General features: G+C 40.1%; 1 protein-coding gene across 3 annotated transcripts in view; it reads left to right on the forward strand.

The window, feature by feature from the left end:
* Positions 1–15,317, forward strand: part of nicn1 (nicolin 1) — a 101,442-nt gene extending 86,125 nt beyond the window's left edge. Inside the window, exons 6-7 of one of the 3 annotated variants that reach the window (XM_076267923.1) lie at positions 12,380–12,484; positions 14,642–15,317. In XM_076267923.1, the coding sequence (XP_076124038.1) occupies positions 12,380–12,484; positions 14,642–14,683 (147 nt within the window). In that variant the 3' untranslated portion in view covers positions 14,684–15,317. Of the gene's footprint in view, positions 1–2,427; positions 2,924–12,379; positions 12,485–14,641 lie in introns of those variants that run through there. The other 2 variants (XM_076267924.1, XM_076267922.1) reach the window with 2 other exon arrangements.
* The last annotated feature ends 558 nt before the right edge of the window (positions 15,318–15,875 follow it).

The raw sequence follows: 15,875 nt of genomic DNA on the forward strand, positions 1-15,875 counted from the left end.
TAGAACTGCTTTCCATCTCACTCCGCCCCTTCTACCTTCCGCGTGAGTTCCAACAACTTTTTTATACACTGGTATATATTCACCCACACGCTAATGCAGCAGCTGCTGCTCAGCTGATTGCAGACACTACGCACAAACTGGACGAAATTTGCCCCGACGCAGCTAAATTCATTTTGGGGGATTTTAACCACTGTGATTTGAGTAGGACTATGAGAACGTATGAGCAATATGTGACTTGCGCTACAACACAGAAAATGACCTCTATTGATCGGTGTTATGGGTCAGTAGGTGGGGCTTACAGCTCCATACCCATGCCGTCCTTGGGAGCTTCCTACCACAACAGCGTTTACCTCGTACCAGTGTACAAACCCTCTTTTAGACGCTTAGAACTGTGAAAGTCTGGTCAGAGGACAGTATCTCCTCACTTCAAGCATGTTTTGAGTGTACGGTCTGGGAGTGCTTTCAGGAGGGGTCTGAGAACATTGATGAACTAGCAGACATTGTATCATCATCACATCACATTCTGTGTGGACATGGTTATCCCCACTAAAACAACTGTCACTTTTCCTAACAATAAACCATGGGTGACGAAAGAACTTAAATCTGTCATTAACAAGAAAAAGAGGACTGTCTACACTGGGGACATTTGGGAGATTAAAGCAGTGTCCAAAGAAGTAAAAAACGAGATCAGGAAAGCTAAAATGAAATATAGAAGGAAAGTAGAAGAACAATACAGTGGGGGGGATCTTAGAGCCGCCTGGCGAGGAATTAAGTCAATGGCATCATTAAACCAACAAGCCGAAAGGAGAATGCCTATTACTGTTCAAGGGGTTGAGTCATGTGATCTTCCTAATGCTTTTAATTTATTTTACTCACGTTTTGAATCATCTGACTTCTCTGACAATATTTCTATGTTGAGAAACACTTTGGTTCCTAATAATGACCTAATGATATCTCAGGAACAAGTAACATCCCTGTTTAAGAAGGTCAATATTAGGAAGGCTGCTGGTCCTAATGCTGTCTGTGGGCGCACATTACGCTTCTGTGCAGACCAACTAAGTGGAGTATTCACCTGCCTCTTCAATATGTGTGCAAAAGAAGGCCATATTCCCCAGATATGGAAGAGCTCCACCATAATTCCACTAGCTAAACTAAATAAACCCAAGGAGTTGAAAGATTTTAGACCAGTAGCTCTTACGTCGTTGGTGATGAAAATCTTTGAAAAAATCCTTAGAGTTGAAATGATGTCCTTGGTCACTGGAAAACTGGATCCATTACAGTTTGCTTATCAAACTGGTAGAAGTGTTGATGACGCAAAACTTTTTATTGTAGATACAGTCCAATGTTAGGCTTTTATTTGCAGATTTTTCTTCTGCTTTCAACAAAATGCAGCCACATATCCTGATCGAGAGACTAGCAAATGATTTTCAGGTACCGAATCAACTATTGCTACTACTTTTACATTTTTTAACAGATAGAACACAGAGAGTCTTCGTAAATGGTCAGTTGTCCCAACCTATTACTTCAAACACTGGCTCGCCGCAAGGATGTGTACTCTCTCCCTTGTTATTTATTTTGTACACAGATAGCTGCAGGTCTTCTCAACAAGGAAGCTACCAAGTTTTCAGATGACACTGCACTGCTATCTTTATTCCAAGGTCCACATTCCAGTCATGGGCTAGCTTTGACATCATTTGTGAAGTGGTGCGACAATAATTTTTTAGATTTAAATGTAGCCAAAACAAAGGAGCTCATAATTGATTTTAGGAGGACAAAAGCAGATCCAATAGCAAGTGTCATACATGGGGGGGATGTGGAAATCGTTGATTTTTACAAGTACTTAGGTACAATATTTGACAGTGAGCTCAAGTTTCATGTAAACACTGAGACAATTGTCAAAAAGGGACAACAGAGAATTCATCTGCTGAGGAAGCTTAACTCCTTCAGTGTCTCTAAAACCATTTTACGTAACTTTTATCAGTCTTTTATTGAGAGTCTTTTAACTTTTTCTTTTTTATGTTGGTTCAATAGCCTATCAGTCAAAGACAGGAACAGTCTCAGCAGCATTGTTAACACTTCATCAAAGATTATTGGAACACAGCTAAATAGTCTGAGTGCTCTGTTTAACAAACAGGCAGCCCCAAAGGCTAAAAGTATCATCAGTCAGCCTGATCATGTTTTGGGTGGTGAATTTTCATTAATGCCCTCTGGGAGGTGCTATTATTCTGTCAGGACAAAAACAAAAAGGTATTCTGGATCCTTCATCCCTACATCCATTAGATTATTAAATAAGGTTGAAGGGACAGAGTACACTACTGAAATTTTGATTTACTGAGCGCTGTTCATCACTGACAGGACAGGGTGCCTGACTGTATGTGTGTGTTAAGATGTATATGTCTTTTTTTTTTTTTATACTATTTATTGTAGATTGATGGAGACCGGGACTGCAAACTTAATTGCCCACTGATGGGATTAATAAAGTTTTCTGAATCTGAATCTGAATCCACGCCTTCATCACCTCCCGTTTGGACTACTGCAATGGTGTCCTGTCTGGACTGCCCACCAAGGCCCTTAGCAGACTCCAGCATGTCCAGAACTCAGCTGCCAGGGTTTTAACCCACACAAAGCCCTGGCAGCATATCACTCCCATTCTCCAACAGCTCCACTGGTTGCCAGTTAAGTCACGCATCGCCTACAAGATCCTCCTGCTGTCCTACAAATCTCTCCATGGACTCTCACCACAATACCTCACAGACCTCCTCCACCCCTACACTCAGTCACGCTCCCTGCGGTCCTCTGACAAGGACCTGCTGGCCACCCCCCGCACCAGGTTGCGGACTTTTGGGGGCAGGGCTTTCTCTGCCAACGCTCCCACACTCTGGTCTACCACTCCATGTCCGCTCTGCCCCGTCCCTGCCCATGTTCAAAAAGCAACTCAAAACATATCTTTTCACCAAGTCCTTTGACCCCTAACCCCCCCCCCCCCCCCCCCCATTGTAAAGCGACCTTGGGTACCATGAAAGGCGCTATATAAGTCCAAGTTATTATTATTAAATGTTTTCCCGATGACCTGAGGTTGATTCGTCTTATCAGAAAACGAATAAGGAAACTGTTTGATGGCCATATTTAAATTAAGAAGTGAGAAGTATCTTTTTGCAATCAATGCCTTTAAACACAACGCCAATTCAAAAGGAACAATGCCCTCCAAGAGATCATGCAAAAGGTCCGGTGGGAAACGTTTTTTAACACCATATTTTCGAGCCATGGTTTCATCCTGCAATACCTCTTGCACCTGATGATCATGATTTTCTTTTGTTATTTGTTGGAATGCACCTGACTGCACTTCTGTGTGTTGTATTCCTTCCCGCGTGGCCATACAGAAATGACACATGTGACTAACTGTGAAGCTTTCAAAGTGAGCAGCAATATTGTCTGCAGCAACAAATGATACAGTGCCTCTAATGCTCCTAACTGCTCACCATACACACCTTGACGCTCAAGAGAGACAACATCCTAAACAAGACAGCAAAGAATTTCATCATAGCCATATTCCTTAATGGCGTCAACCTTGCAAAGCAGTGCAAGCTGAATGGCATGAAGTGTGGAGTGATATTTTGGGTGTCAAGCACCCAGTAGATGGCACATAGCTTGTGCTTCTTTCTAGACTATCCCAAGGGGTTTGACACCTCAAAATCATCGATGTACAAGAAAAGCGAAATTCTGAACTCTTCCTCAGACAAAAGAGAATTCTCTTTGAAAAGGGAACCGTCCCTGTGAGACCTGTGACAAGCAGCTCCTCAGGCATTACTACAGAGAATTCCTTTAAAATGAATGATGCACGGTTGCTTACAGTTGATAGTGAACCTGGATTTCAGAAACACATTACTCTCAGTAGCTGCTCTTACTATCTCACTCACTAAAGTCTCATCAACATCTCCACAATGCTGCTGCAGTACTCTTTGAACTGAGGATCACATCAAGGGCTGTGACAGCAAATACAATTGGTTGATCTGCTCCATCACATCTTGCAAGGCATGTTCAGTGACATTTGACAGGGTTGTTTTAGGACATGTTTGAGTAGCCTACTACAGTATGCCCATTGCCAGCCACCCTGAGAAGTCAAAGGCGATTCAAAACCAGTCAGAAAAGTCGAGACAGGACCAATTGTCAAAATTTCGGTGTCCACCACTCTAGTTCATTCAAAACAAACCAGAAAAGGGCCTTAAAGTGCTAAAAACTGAATTTTCCTTTAAGAATTGATGACATTTTCAGAAAAAGAGCAGCTACATTATGTTCTAACTGTCTGTCCAAGTCACCCACATCTTCATCAACCTCAGAAACCTCCAACTCAACATCAGCTTCAGTTGCATCATTTCAACATCCAAATTACCAGCAGGTTCAGAAAGTACACTGTCTCTAATCTCAGAAACAATTTCGGGTTTGAATGGACTCTCATTTTGATGCTCTTTGCTTTTGTGCGCATTAAAGGTGGAATAAAAATTGCTCCGAAAGTTACAGTCTTGATATGGACATAAAACTATTTGCTTTAACTTCAAATGTCTTCGCAAATGTGTGAAAAATTTGTTTTAAAAGTGCAAAGACATTCCCTATGAAGGCATGGGATAGATGATGTACGAGCGTGGGAGCCATGTTTCAGGCGATAATGCTTTAGCAAATAGCCTCTCTTATCAGCACAAATAGTGCAGTACTTACAGGTCCACTGCATTCAGGGAGTTCGTTGCTTGACAAAATCTAGACAAGAGAAAGGATCATTTTAGTACCACGCTCAATGAAATTAATATTGTAAACTACATTTGCCCAGACAAAATAAGTTGTGTTGATATGAAATAACATAAAATCAATGAATTTGAAAGCATTTCCTGTCCCATGATGAAAAGTATAGCTAGAACTAATGATCAAGCTGCAATAACATGCTAGTTAATACCGAGGTCGAACAAATTAATCATGATTCATTCCCTGTTTAACTGCTATACATGGCGTGAAACCGGAATTTTCCAAAAATCTCCACTTTGGCCGAAGTTTTTAGAAATAAGAATTTTCAGTGATAAAAAACCTGTCAATGAAAGGCCAAACCGCATAGAAATGTTTCTAAAAGGGGCCTCGAATGCTTTGCTAAAACAATTAACGTTAAGCTTAGCACGCACGTGGCTCTGTTAATTATGCTAGCCGCTAGTCTGATACCGACTGCAGATCAGTTCACCAAAATCATAGCCATGATGGGTTAACGTTGTTGCATGGTGTCTCATTAATATGAGATTATTAACTTCCAAAAATATATCGGAACGTCACATATTAAAAACCGTCATGAATTTCCAACCTCTTACGTGTATGTGTCACTTAATATTCATTTCTATACAAACCAAGACGGTGGATTCCTAAAGAAACGCAAGCACCCACAGTCACCATAAGTGTATCTAAATTAGCTATGTACCAAAAATTACATTATACCGTGACTCGAAGAGCTGTAAACTGTGTTGTAAGGCTGCGTGTAACGTTACAAATCCGGTTAAACAAAATCGGATATTTAAGGCAGTAAAAGCCTAGATTTTATTCAAATCTACACACCTATGGCTACAGAAAAATGTAATCAAATGTTATTAAAAAAGTATTAAAAAACAATACTTCGAATTTTCGAATAAAATGGTTGGTAATTAGCACGTTTACGATAAGGACCAAGTTCAGACTGTTTGCAACGAAAGTTGGGCTAGCTTGGATAGCTAAACGCTACCTAACATCAGACACAAGTCACTCATACATTGACATATGCTGAACAAAACTTAAACTAGAGTTCTCTGAATAATACATGAAGAAAGCAAATCGATTTCAAACTTGTCTGATGAGCATGTATACCAGATAGGCTTCTGCGCATGCCCAAGTGTTGGACTAGTGTTTTGTGAGTTACCTGAACTTGACATTACTTAGTTAGTTTGCATTTTCTCTCCCACGTTACTACTAACTCAAATAAAGTGAGTGTTCTCGACAGATTGGTCAAAACTAAGTCAACCCCACTTACTATTTCTTATTAATTTGAATGTTAGAATTTACAGTGTAGTGCTATGCAAAATGGAATTATTTGTCCAGCTGACCAGCTGGAATTGAGGGTAGTGTTCTGCCACTGAGTAGATCCTTCTTTCTACAAAGTTCTGTTCTGTTCCTGTGTATAGTTCGTTCTAGGACAGGCGGTTGAGAGGTAGATGCTTGAGTCGCAGCCACAGACACAAACCGTTGGCGATATTCAGGACAAGCGGTTGAGAGGTAGAAGCTCGAGCCGCTGACATAAGCCGTTGGCAATATCTGGTGTTCCAGCACAGGTAGATCTCAAGCCGCAGACACAAGCCGTTGGATTCCCCACAGGCTCAGGTGAAAATCAGGACGGTCGTTGGGCACTAGGCACTTTAGCAATCTAGCTACGCAGACACAACTCCTGGCGAGAAGATTGGAGAATAATATAATATATCTTAAGAACAGCAGTACGAAGCACAGCAGAGCTATTGCCTACTCCCTGTGTTGACTCTTGTTGAACACATTACGATGAAAACACTAAACATTGACAAAATGTTCAGAGGTGAACTGTAACATTACACTACCAAAAACAAAACAAAAGAAAAACTTGAAACAAATGATAAAACTACTCTTATTTATGAGTTACATTCAAAAGTATTGCAGACATTTGTCATAAATAAAATAACATCACTATTGTGGTTAGCTAGACGGTAGGCTAGCATAATAACGATAACATTGAGCGGTTAGCTCCAATGTCCGTTTTCCCAGTTATCTCAAATAACCTATTCCATTGTGATTTACCCAACTTAAGAAACACAGAAAGGAAAGGAAAATAGTTCAGATGCCTACCTGGCGAGAAGATTGGAGAATAATATAATATATCTTAAGAACAGCAGTACAAAGCACAGCAGAGCTATTGCCTACTCCCTGTGTTGACTCTTGTTGAACTAACTTCCAACGGCTGCGCAGTAGCTTATATACCACAAGTGACGTGAGTATAACAAACAGACTGTATCTCTCGTGCCAGGTAGAAAAGAGAGGAACATGGGAGAAAAAGGAAACAGTAAAAGTAATATAATATATTAACCTATGGACATATGCATATATAATTATAATAAATAGGCAATGGACTCTGACTTAAATATTTGGGTGGGTTTACACTATCACATAGGTGCTAGGTTACGGGGACGCTGGCGAGACATGCCGCTCCGTCTGGCATCATTTTTTTGTTTGTTTTTATGTATTGTTCGTAATTTTATGTAATGCCACGTTTATTTTTTGTATTGATTTGTCTAGTTAAATGTTTTCTCTCTTTATTTACATTATTTTTTTATAGTTTTCCTGTTATTCTCTTAGTCCTTTTACTGCTTTCAAGTCGGCTGATGTTAACGTCTGTCCATTGGGAGCTTGCTATGGCTAGCTTTTGCCCTGGGCCTCTTACATCCTTCCCATCCATCTGTGAGACGGTGCTGCACTTCACTGTCTGGTCGAGGGGATTTCTCGGAACAGCAGCTGGAGCTACTCTGCGAAAGATCTGCCGAGGCCGCCGAGCTGTTTCTGACCAGTGAGCTGCCATGCCAACTGCCTGGAGTCTGGATTGAGCAGACTAATGTTAACGTTGAATGACTCTGCATTACGGACCAACTACGGTCGCTGTTAAAAGTCCACCGAGTTGCTGATCTACAAGATCGCCCATGACTTCGGACTGTTATGCTTCCAGTGATCTCCAGACTAACAAGGCCTAACGTTCACGTTATCTCCAGACTGCCAGTGAGATGAAGAACTTTGTTGGCGTTGCATGCATCGGTTGTGGAGACACAGCTGTGCGCAGTTTCATGCGAGTCATCATTGCCCTTGGACATTTTCAGCCGGTTGGAAATTGGACTAATTTTTATTTTTAATTTTTATTTATTTTATTTATTAATTTGTTTGTTGTCTGTCTTGTATGTCTTGGTGTCACGGGTACGCTGGCGACTACGCCGCTCCGTCCGGCATTTTTTGCATTTGTTATTTCTTAAATGTAGTTCTGTTTTGGTGTCACGGGTACGCTGGCGACTACGCCGCTCCATCCGCTATTGTCTTTGTTAGTCTATGTGTCATTGACAATGTCTTATATGTGGAGCGCTTTGGGTTGCACTCTGTGCACGTTAAATGCGCTATACAAATAAAACTGACTTGACTTGACTTGACATATTGAACAATGGGATAACGTTTAATCATCACCTTTATTGATGCCTGAAATGTTGACATTGCTGAAATACAGAGATGTAGCCTACTGAGAGGCAGCTGCAGACAACGATGTTCAATGGGTTCAACTTGTACCTTGCCTACCAGGTGGATGTAAACAAAGCTATAGAACCTAGAATACGTCACATGAAAAAAATGTTAAAGGTGCGATTTGTAGGATTGTTACCGAACGTTCTGCAGGCCAAAATCAAAACACTGGTGAACGTTCTCAAGACTACCAGACGCAAGCCTCTTCTGGGTTGCCAGATGTAATGAAGACTTAGCTAACGTTAGTTGACCTGCAGCTTTAACGTTTCTCCAACCATGACCCAGCTACACATTACGGAAACAGTGAAAACAAAAAATACCTCTCTAACCAACGTAACATATTTAGCTGAAGTTAGCGATGCAGATGAAGTTTAGCCTAGGCTACCTGTTGTGGAGAAATATGGCCAGCTCTGCGTCAGACTTGATATTCTTCGTTTGACGAAGACGTCACCATCTCAGGAAGCTCCTCCGATGTCCACTTAATTTGTTTCTTGTTTTAATTTTGGAAATTTGCCTGCCTCTCGTAGGCGTTCATGACTACAACTGACAGCTGTTGACAGTTGGCCTTTGCTAATTTGGCAACCCAAATAGGAGGACGCGCTAGCCCATTATTTATACGCTATTCTAGAATTATTCTTTCAAAACATAAACGAAAATTCCAAGAGATTCCGCCCCGTAACAAATTTTTTTCATGGGTTTTACGGGTTAGAGTAATGTTGTCAAATAAGCCATTACTTCAATTCATCGTGTTTCCTTACTCTCTGACAACATATGGTGATCATATTTGGAATGGTTACAGTTTATTTTCCATTATTTCCTACATACTGGACCTTTAATAGACCCTTTCAAGAGAGTTCCATCATAGTTGGCCCCACAAGGCTTCCGTTTTAACATTCCATATGTTATCTTAATACAGAGGAAGTAGATTGGGAACCAAATAGAATGTTCAAGCATTGTTTTTGTTTTTATTGTTGAAAGGGTCTATAGATGGCCACAGGTGATGCTGTTTGAAACTCTGCCATAAGACATCTAGCCTTTATTATGTATATCTATGCTCGTGCTTCCATGGCGGTTTCAGTTGTGCATCTTCCTCCTCCTTTAGCAACAAACAAGCGCTGAAATAGAGCGTGCGGCGTGCGGAGCGTGCGTAATGCAATCTAGGAGCAGTGATTCGCCAAAGCTCCCTTATTGCAGTCGCACACATTTCTTCTAAATTTATTTTTTAGTAACGAGTAACGAAGATGCTTAGTGGAAATATAACAGAGTAAAAGTATACATTTTATCTAGGAAATGTAGTGGAGTAAAAGTGAAAGTTGACAAATTTAAATAGCGAAGTTAAGTACAGATACGTGAAATTTCTACTTAAGTACAGTAACAAAGTATTTGTACTCCGTTACATTACAACACTGCCCTTAACACGCAATCGTTTTTAAACATGTTACTTATGCCGGCAGTGCCGGTTCAGACCTCCATGGGGCCCTAAGCAAAATCCTGCTAAGGGGCCCTTCTACCTGAACTCTGAGTGTGAAAATTTAACCATTTTTTTACAGTATCATCTGACAACTCAGTGCTCCCAATACAATCATCCCACCCCATTTTGGATGTCTATGGAAGTTACCAAATATAGTGTGTTTCCCTATAAAGGACTAGGAGAAAGAAACATAATAGTGTGTGAATCACCTTCACACAGCAATAAATGCCCAGTTTCAGTGCCTGGGCTGTTTGCAAAAAATAACAGCAGTTTTTTCAAGTACAGTTCAGTTATACCACAGTAGGCTACAGTGCAGTATAGTATTTTCATGTCCAAAATACTGCATTTCTGTAGTAAAGTACAGTACTATGCAGTAGCCTACAATGCAGTTTTTTGTGTCTAAAATACTGCATTCCCTGCATAAGAACTGCAAATATTTTCTCCAAAACTGAGGTTTTCATACTCAGAAATCTGCAGTTTGACACTTGAAGTAATGCAGTTTTTTTGTAAGGGTCTGGTTGTGCTAGCAGCCTACTGGCTGACTGTTCTTCACCTGTGTGTCTGTATAGGCTACTTGCCAAAGACATAGGCTATGAACTGGCTCCCCTGATTCTCTTATTATTTCAATATTTTTTTCAAACGTAGACTATTTTAAACAATCATTTTAATACTTCATATAGGCCTAATTTACGATGTGCATCTACTGTCCATGCAGCACAGCGAATCAAAGTTAATACATTAGGCTAGGCCTACTTTCCATTTTGCATACGTTCAGTTGTAGGCTATAAAGCTTGACTGAAACATTGTAAAACAATTAGTTATTTTAAAAAAAAATTAAAAATCAACTATTAGTTTTAACGGGTCCTCGCATGTTTCTGCTGAAAAACTGCTGGTTTTATCCCGAGCTGCACGTTATGAACGCATTTAAAGATGCGGTCATTTAAAAAAAAAATGTAGCCAGTCGCCCGCATTCAGACAAACGGAATATGCGATTATATTTCACAACTTTGCCAAGTACTGTGACTGGGAAAGGTTGGCAAGCAAGCCGCAGACAGATCAGGGGATTCACTTCCCTGTTAGGTAGGCCTATGCTAGACCAGCAACATGCGCTTGAGAGACGCATGTTGACATCAAACCATGGAACGAACGCAAGTTTACCCGACTGCTGTTCCCGCTGTCATTCTCGTGGCGTTTCTTCCGTTTTTCATACCCTGAATGGTAATTCGGTTTCATGTTCATCTTCTTAATGTATGAGGCACTGTCGCTATAACTATATAGGGCCTACTTACTTGTCTGTCACTAGCTTGACTCAAGAGGAGACGGGGGAGGGGGCCTTCATTAACTTGCGGGGCCCTACGCAACTTGCGTAGTGTGCGTATAGGGAGAACCGGCCCTGTATGCCGGTGTTGGAGTCGTGCCACAACTCCCATGATTTCTGTCCGACTTTGTAAATTTAGTTGCCGACTGTGAAATCAAATGGAAATCGTACAATGTAAGGCCAGCTTCAGTTGCAATCAGAAGGTCATGGGTTTAAGGCTTGTCTGGCTCACACTTTGTTCAAATTCTCAAAGGTTCTATGCTGGGCTTCAGGGATCATATCTAAGATGCATTAAATTGTGCAGAAATTCCTATTCTGAACCTATATGAAGTTGGCACCCCATATGATGAAAATATGAATGAAAGTATTTTGCATCGTTTTTGCATGCAAAATAAAAATGTATGATAAAAACGCACAAACCGTCTTAAAGATATTAAACTTTAACTTGTTTTCGTGACCTGGGGTCACTCAGCACCCCATTACACCCTAATGGCTCCAACATAGTTGGAATCATTTGTGCTTCATTTGTTTGTGCAGACAAAATAAACATTTTTGGGATGTCTTATGTTTATAAGGTTCAAAAGTACAAAGTCTTGGCTAGGTACATTTATTATGTGTTTTTTACATGGTTTGAAGACCTTTGAAAATAGGTTTTTGTGTAGTGTTTACACTTAATTTTAATAAAAACTAATTTAATTACATTCACTTTACTCTCATGTTATTATTGTAGATGTTTTCTAGAATATAAAAATATGTGCCACTTTTGCATAGATGGTTTTAGGTAGATGAAATACTACAAAAGGTGTAGCACACTGCCTCAAACTGTCTGAAAGGCCTGGGACCTCAGAGTGTTAAGAATGTGTTTTTTTCAGTATGCTGGTGATGGCAGCAAGCTTGAGGGGGCAGTGGACAATGCCAGAGGCCAGAGAGTAGTGAGGGGAGGCAGGAATGTGGGGATCAGGTTAAGGGGATGGGCTGAGGGCTTCATGCTGGGGATTATGGAGGATACATCAGCTTCAGTGAACGCAGTGAATGAATAGAGTGAATGGGTTGCAGGGAGGGTGGAGAGTGTGGGGGGGGGGAGCAGTGGATCAGTTGATTATGGATGTCGTCAATGGATGGTCATTAATTATTTGGAGCCTGTTTGTTTCTGCTGTTCAGATTTATTTATGTATTATTATTATTATTATTATTATTATTATTAGAAAGTAGTAGTAGTAAAGTAGTAGTAGTACCACGTCTACAATTTATAATGGGAAGTTAACAGTAATCTTCTTGTGGTGTTGTTGAAGGGACTTCCGGACCCTGAGACAGTGTCATCTAGCATTCAGCAGATGTGGGCTTTGACTGAAGTCATGCAGTCCAATCAAACAACTGCATCTGTTGGCCGTTTTGATGTAAGTCTTACAAGATCTAAAACATATGCAATTTGTAGTAACCCTTCCCTGTACAGTCCCTTACTTATTAAGTAGTTACTTAAATACATGGTCAATTATTGTATATTCTTGGTTAATCATGTCAGGTAACATGAAGGTAAAAACAGAGAATTATTGGGTAATTACTACTTGTAATATGTAGATAAATACAGAGAAACTATATTGTGAATACCAGGAAAAACCTCCACTATAACCCATCAACTCTACTAAGAACCATGTACTTGTGAGCGGTTTAGGCTGGTAATAACTGTGTATTTTCTGTGAAAGAAGTCATGACATTTATGAGTGCAGGGATTTATGATGTCAACAGCTCAGGTTTAGTCGTATTTACCCTGTAAAGGAAAATAGTTCTTTCCAATAAATTGCTTGATCTTACAGCCTTTTATAATGGGTTTATTAAAGCGATGGTTCGGAGTAATTTCACCCTAGGGTCCTTTGCACCATGACCCCGAGCCAAACACCCTCCCAGAACCTGTTTTCCCTTGGTCGAACCCTGGTCGAGTAGCGCTGTCAGAAACTAATGAGTTTCTGCAGTCGTAATGGTACCAACTTTTATCTCGTAAATTACCCCACTAATAATGCCCTGAATGGTACGAAACTTCTACAGTAAGGGAAAAAAAGGTTCTGGGAGGGTGTTTGGCTCGGGGTCATGGTGTAAAGGACCCTAGGGTGAAATTACTCCGAACCATTGCTTTAAGTTTTACCTACCTGGTACCAGCATCTACAGGAATAATTAGATCATGGTACATCTTCTTAAATACTTGGTGCTTTTTGCCGATGGTTTTATGATTTACTCAGTAAGTAAGCAAAACCTCTACTATAAAATGAAGTCATGTCTTTTCCATGGTATAGCCAGGGTCAGCCGTGGCCTACTGGTTAGCGCTTTGGACTTATAACCGGAGGGTTGCCGGTTCGAACCCCAACCAGTATGGCTGAAGTGCCCTTGAGCAAGGCACCTAACCCCTCACTGCTCCTGAGCGCCGCTGTTGTTGCAGGCAGCTCACTGCACCGGGATTAGTTTGTGCTTCACCTCACTGTGTGTTCACTGTGTGCTGAGTGTGTTTCACTAATTCACGGATTGGGATAAATGCAGAGACCAAATTTCCCTCACGGGATCAAAAGAGTATATATACTATAGTTTCTTACTGTATAACTGGTTATATAGACAAGTAAGTAAGTAAACAGAAACTGTATTGTAGAAGGAGGCATTGCCAGTTTCCATGGTTTTACCTGAGGTTTTACCATATAATTTGTAAAATAATTTACCCCTCTTCCATGCAATCAACACAAACATTTGCCATTTATGTTCTGCAGCGACGTTTACCATTTATGTTCTGCAGTAAAGTTTTAGTGTGAATTCAACACAAGTTTCATACATGGGCCCACAGGTCCTCTGATTGACCATATTGTGTGCTAATAAAGTATGAAGATGAAATGTAGCCCAAGAAAACATAAAGGCTACAATAGGTGCTGTTAGTAAAAATCCTTTGACCTGAACGTGAAATTTGTGACCTTTGACAAATTTTTAAACCTTTCGATAAAATCCAATATGGGACCACTATCAATGCATATTCTTTTCTATATATTGGCAATGGATGAATTTAATAGCATTTGTATGAACAATGAAGGAGAAGGGGCTTTCCATCTGTCATGAAAAAAATAAAGATGAAAGAAACAACATATCGGTTTCCAGCATCACAAAATGGAATAGATATTTTATATGAGCCATGGTGGGTCACAGAGCCATTCTGAATTGGTTGTGGTGTGTCTGTGTTCCCCCATAATTTAAATGACTTGTAGAAATATATAAACAGCGGCTCTTACTTTGAAATGGAATTTAATGCCTTCTCATGCCTAATTTCCTATTTGTTGAGATAGATAGATAGATAGAACGGATGAACGAAAGAACATATATTGTTATTTACTTGTCTTATACACAAGTAAAGTTACCAGTCATAAGATATATATTTTCCTGTATGGTACCAGTCATTGGACATGCATTTTCCTGTATGTTACCTGTCATTAGACATGCATTGTCCTGTATGTTACCTGTCATTAGACATGCATTGTCCTGTATGTTACCAGTCATTAGATATTTGTTTTCTGGTGTGTTTACAGGTGGATGGCTGCTATGACATTAACCTGCTATCTTACACATAGCACATGTATAAGATGGACATATATGGACTGTCGTTCTTGCCGAAAAGGTATGAACACTCATTCCTGGACATAATGTACAGTTGGTAATGGATCAAATTTCAGTTTATTTTATCAAACGTGATGAAACCCTTCCATGAAAAGAAAATGCATGCTGCTGTTATGCACAGTCTTTGATGAAATCACAAGTCAAAGTATACAGCTTCTAATGATGCCTTATTACAACATTTGTCTGTAAAACAATGCCATGTACTGTACATCAAATTCATGTCAAAAAAGAAACTAAGTTGTACTTAAAAATGCATTTCTTTAAGCATCATTATTCAATGCCAGTGAAATGTAGTTCAGTACCGTCTTAAATATCTTTGTAAATATTTCTGTATACTCTATGTGTGTTTGAATACCTGAGGGACATATTTATTGCAGTTTCATATTTATTGGCCAAACATTGTGACAAAACATTTTTTGATCCATAAATATGGGTTACAAGCATTCTCTCTGTGTTATAAAGTCAAACCCTGTCCATTTGTGTATTAGTGATGTGACTAGATACCTTGTTAAATTTGTCAGCGAAAATATGAAAAAGAACTGTTTTATCATCTATATCTATAAAACAAGGACGGTTTGTCTGTATGTATATTTGTGTGTCTGTCTTCTCTCCAGTTGTTTGTTTAACTGACTTAACTCAGATCAGGTAATTCTCTGCCAGGTCATCATGCACATACACAAGCACAACTACCATATACTAAATGTTATAGTTACTGTATCTACACTGTCCCGCACTGAATTCAAACTTGCACCCTCGGACAGTGGAGGTGGATGACTAACAATAACAGCAACAAAGTGGAAATGTGTGTTTAGGAATTATATTCAGGTAATGAGGTCATATTATGTTCATTTCATTCCGCTGGATACTGTCCCAGTCACACCAGGTTCTCCTCCAGCCACATCCACTGTTCACTCTCCTAAAGCTCCCCTCACTCGTTCACACTCCCCAGTCTAGTAATGACCTGCACCTGTTCCCAATCAGCCTCACTCCCTACTTAAAGGAAAATTCAGTTTTTTAGCACTTTAAGGCCCCTTTCTGGTTTGTTTTGGATGAACAAGAGTGGTGGACACCGAAATTTTGACAATTGGTCCTGTCTCGACTTTTCTGACTCGTTTTGAATCGCCTTTGACTTCTCAGGGTGGCTGG

Source organism: Alosa pseudoharengus, unplaced genomic scaffold, assembly GCF_046254945.1.
Source record: "Alosa pseudoharengus isolate Yale_2024_CS ecotype anadromous, Long Island Sound unplaced genomic scaffold, YU_APseudo_1.1 YU_APseudo_1.1_scf_5, whole genome shotgun sequence".
NCBI lineage: Eukaryota > Metazoa > Chordata > Actinopteri > Clupeiformes > Clupeidae > Alosa > Alosa pseudoharengus.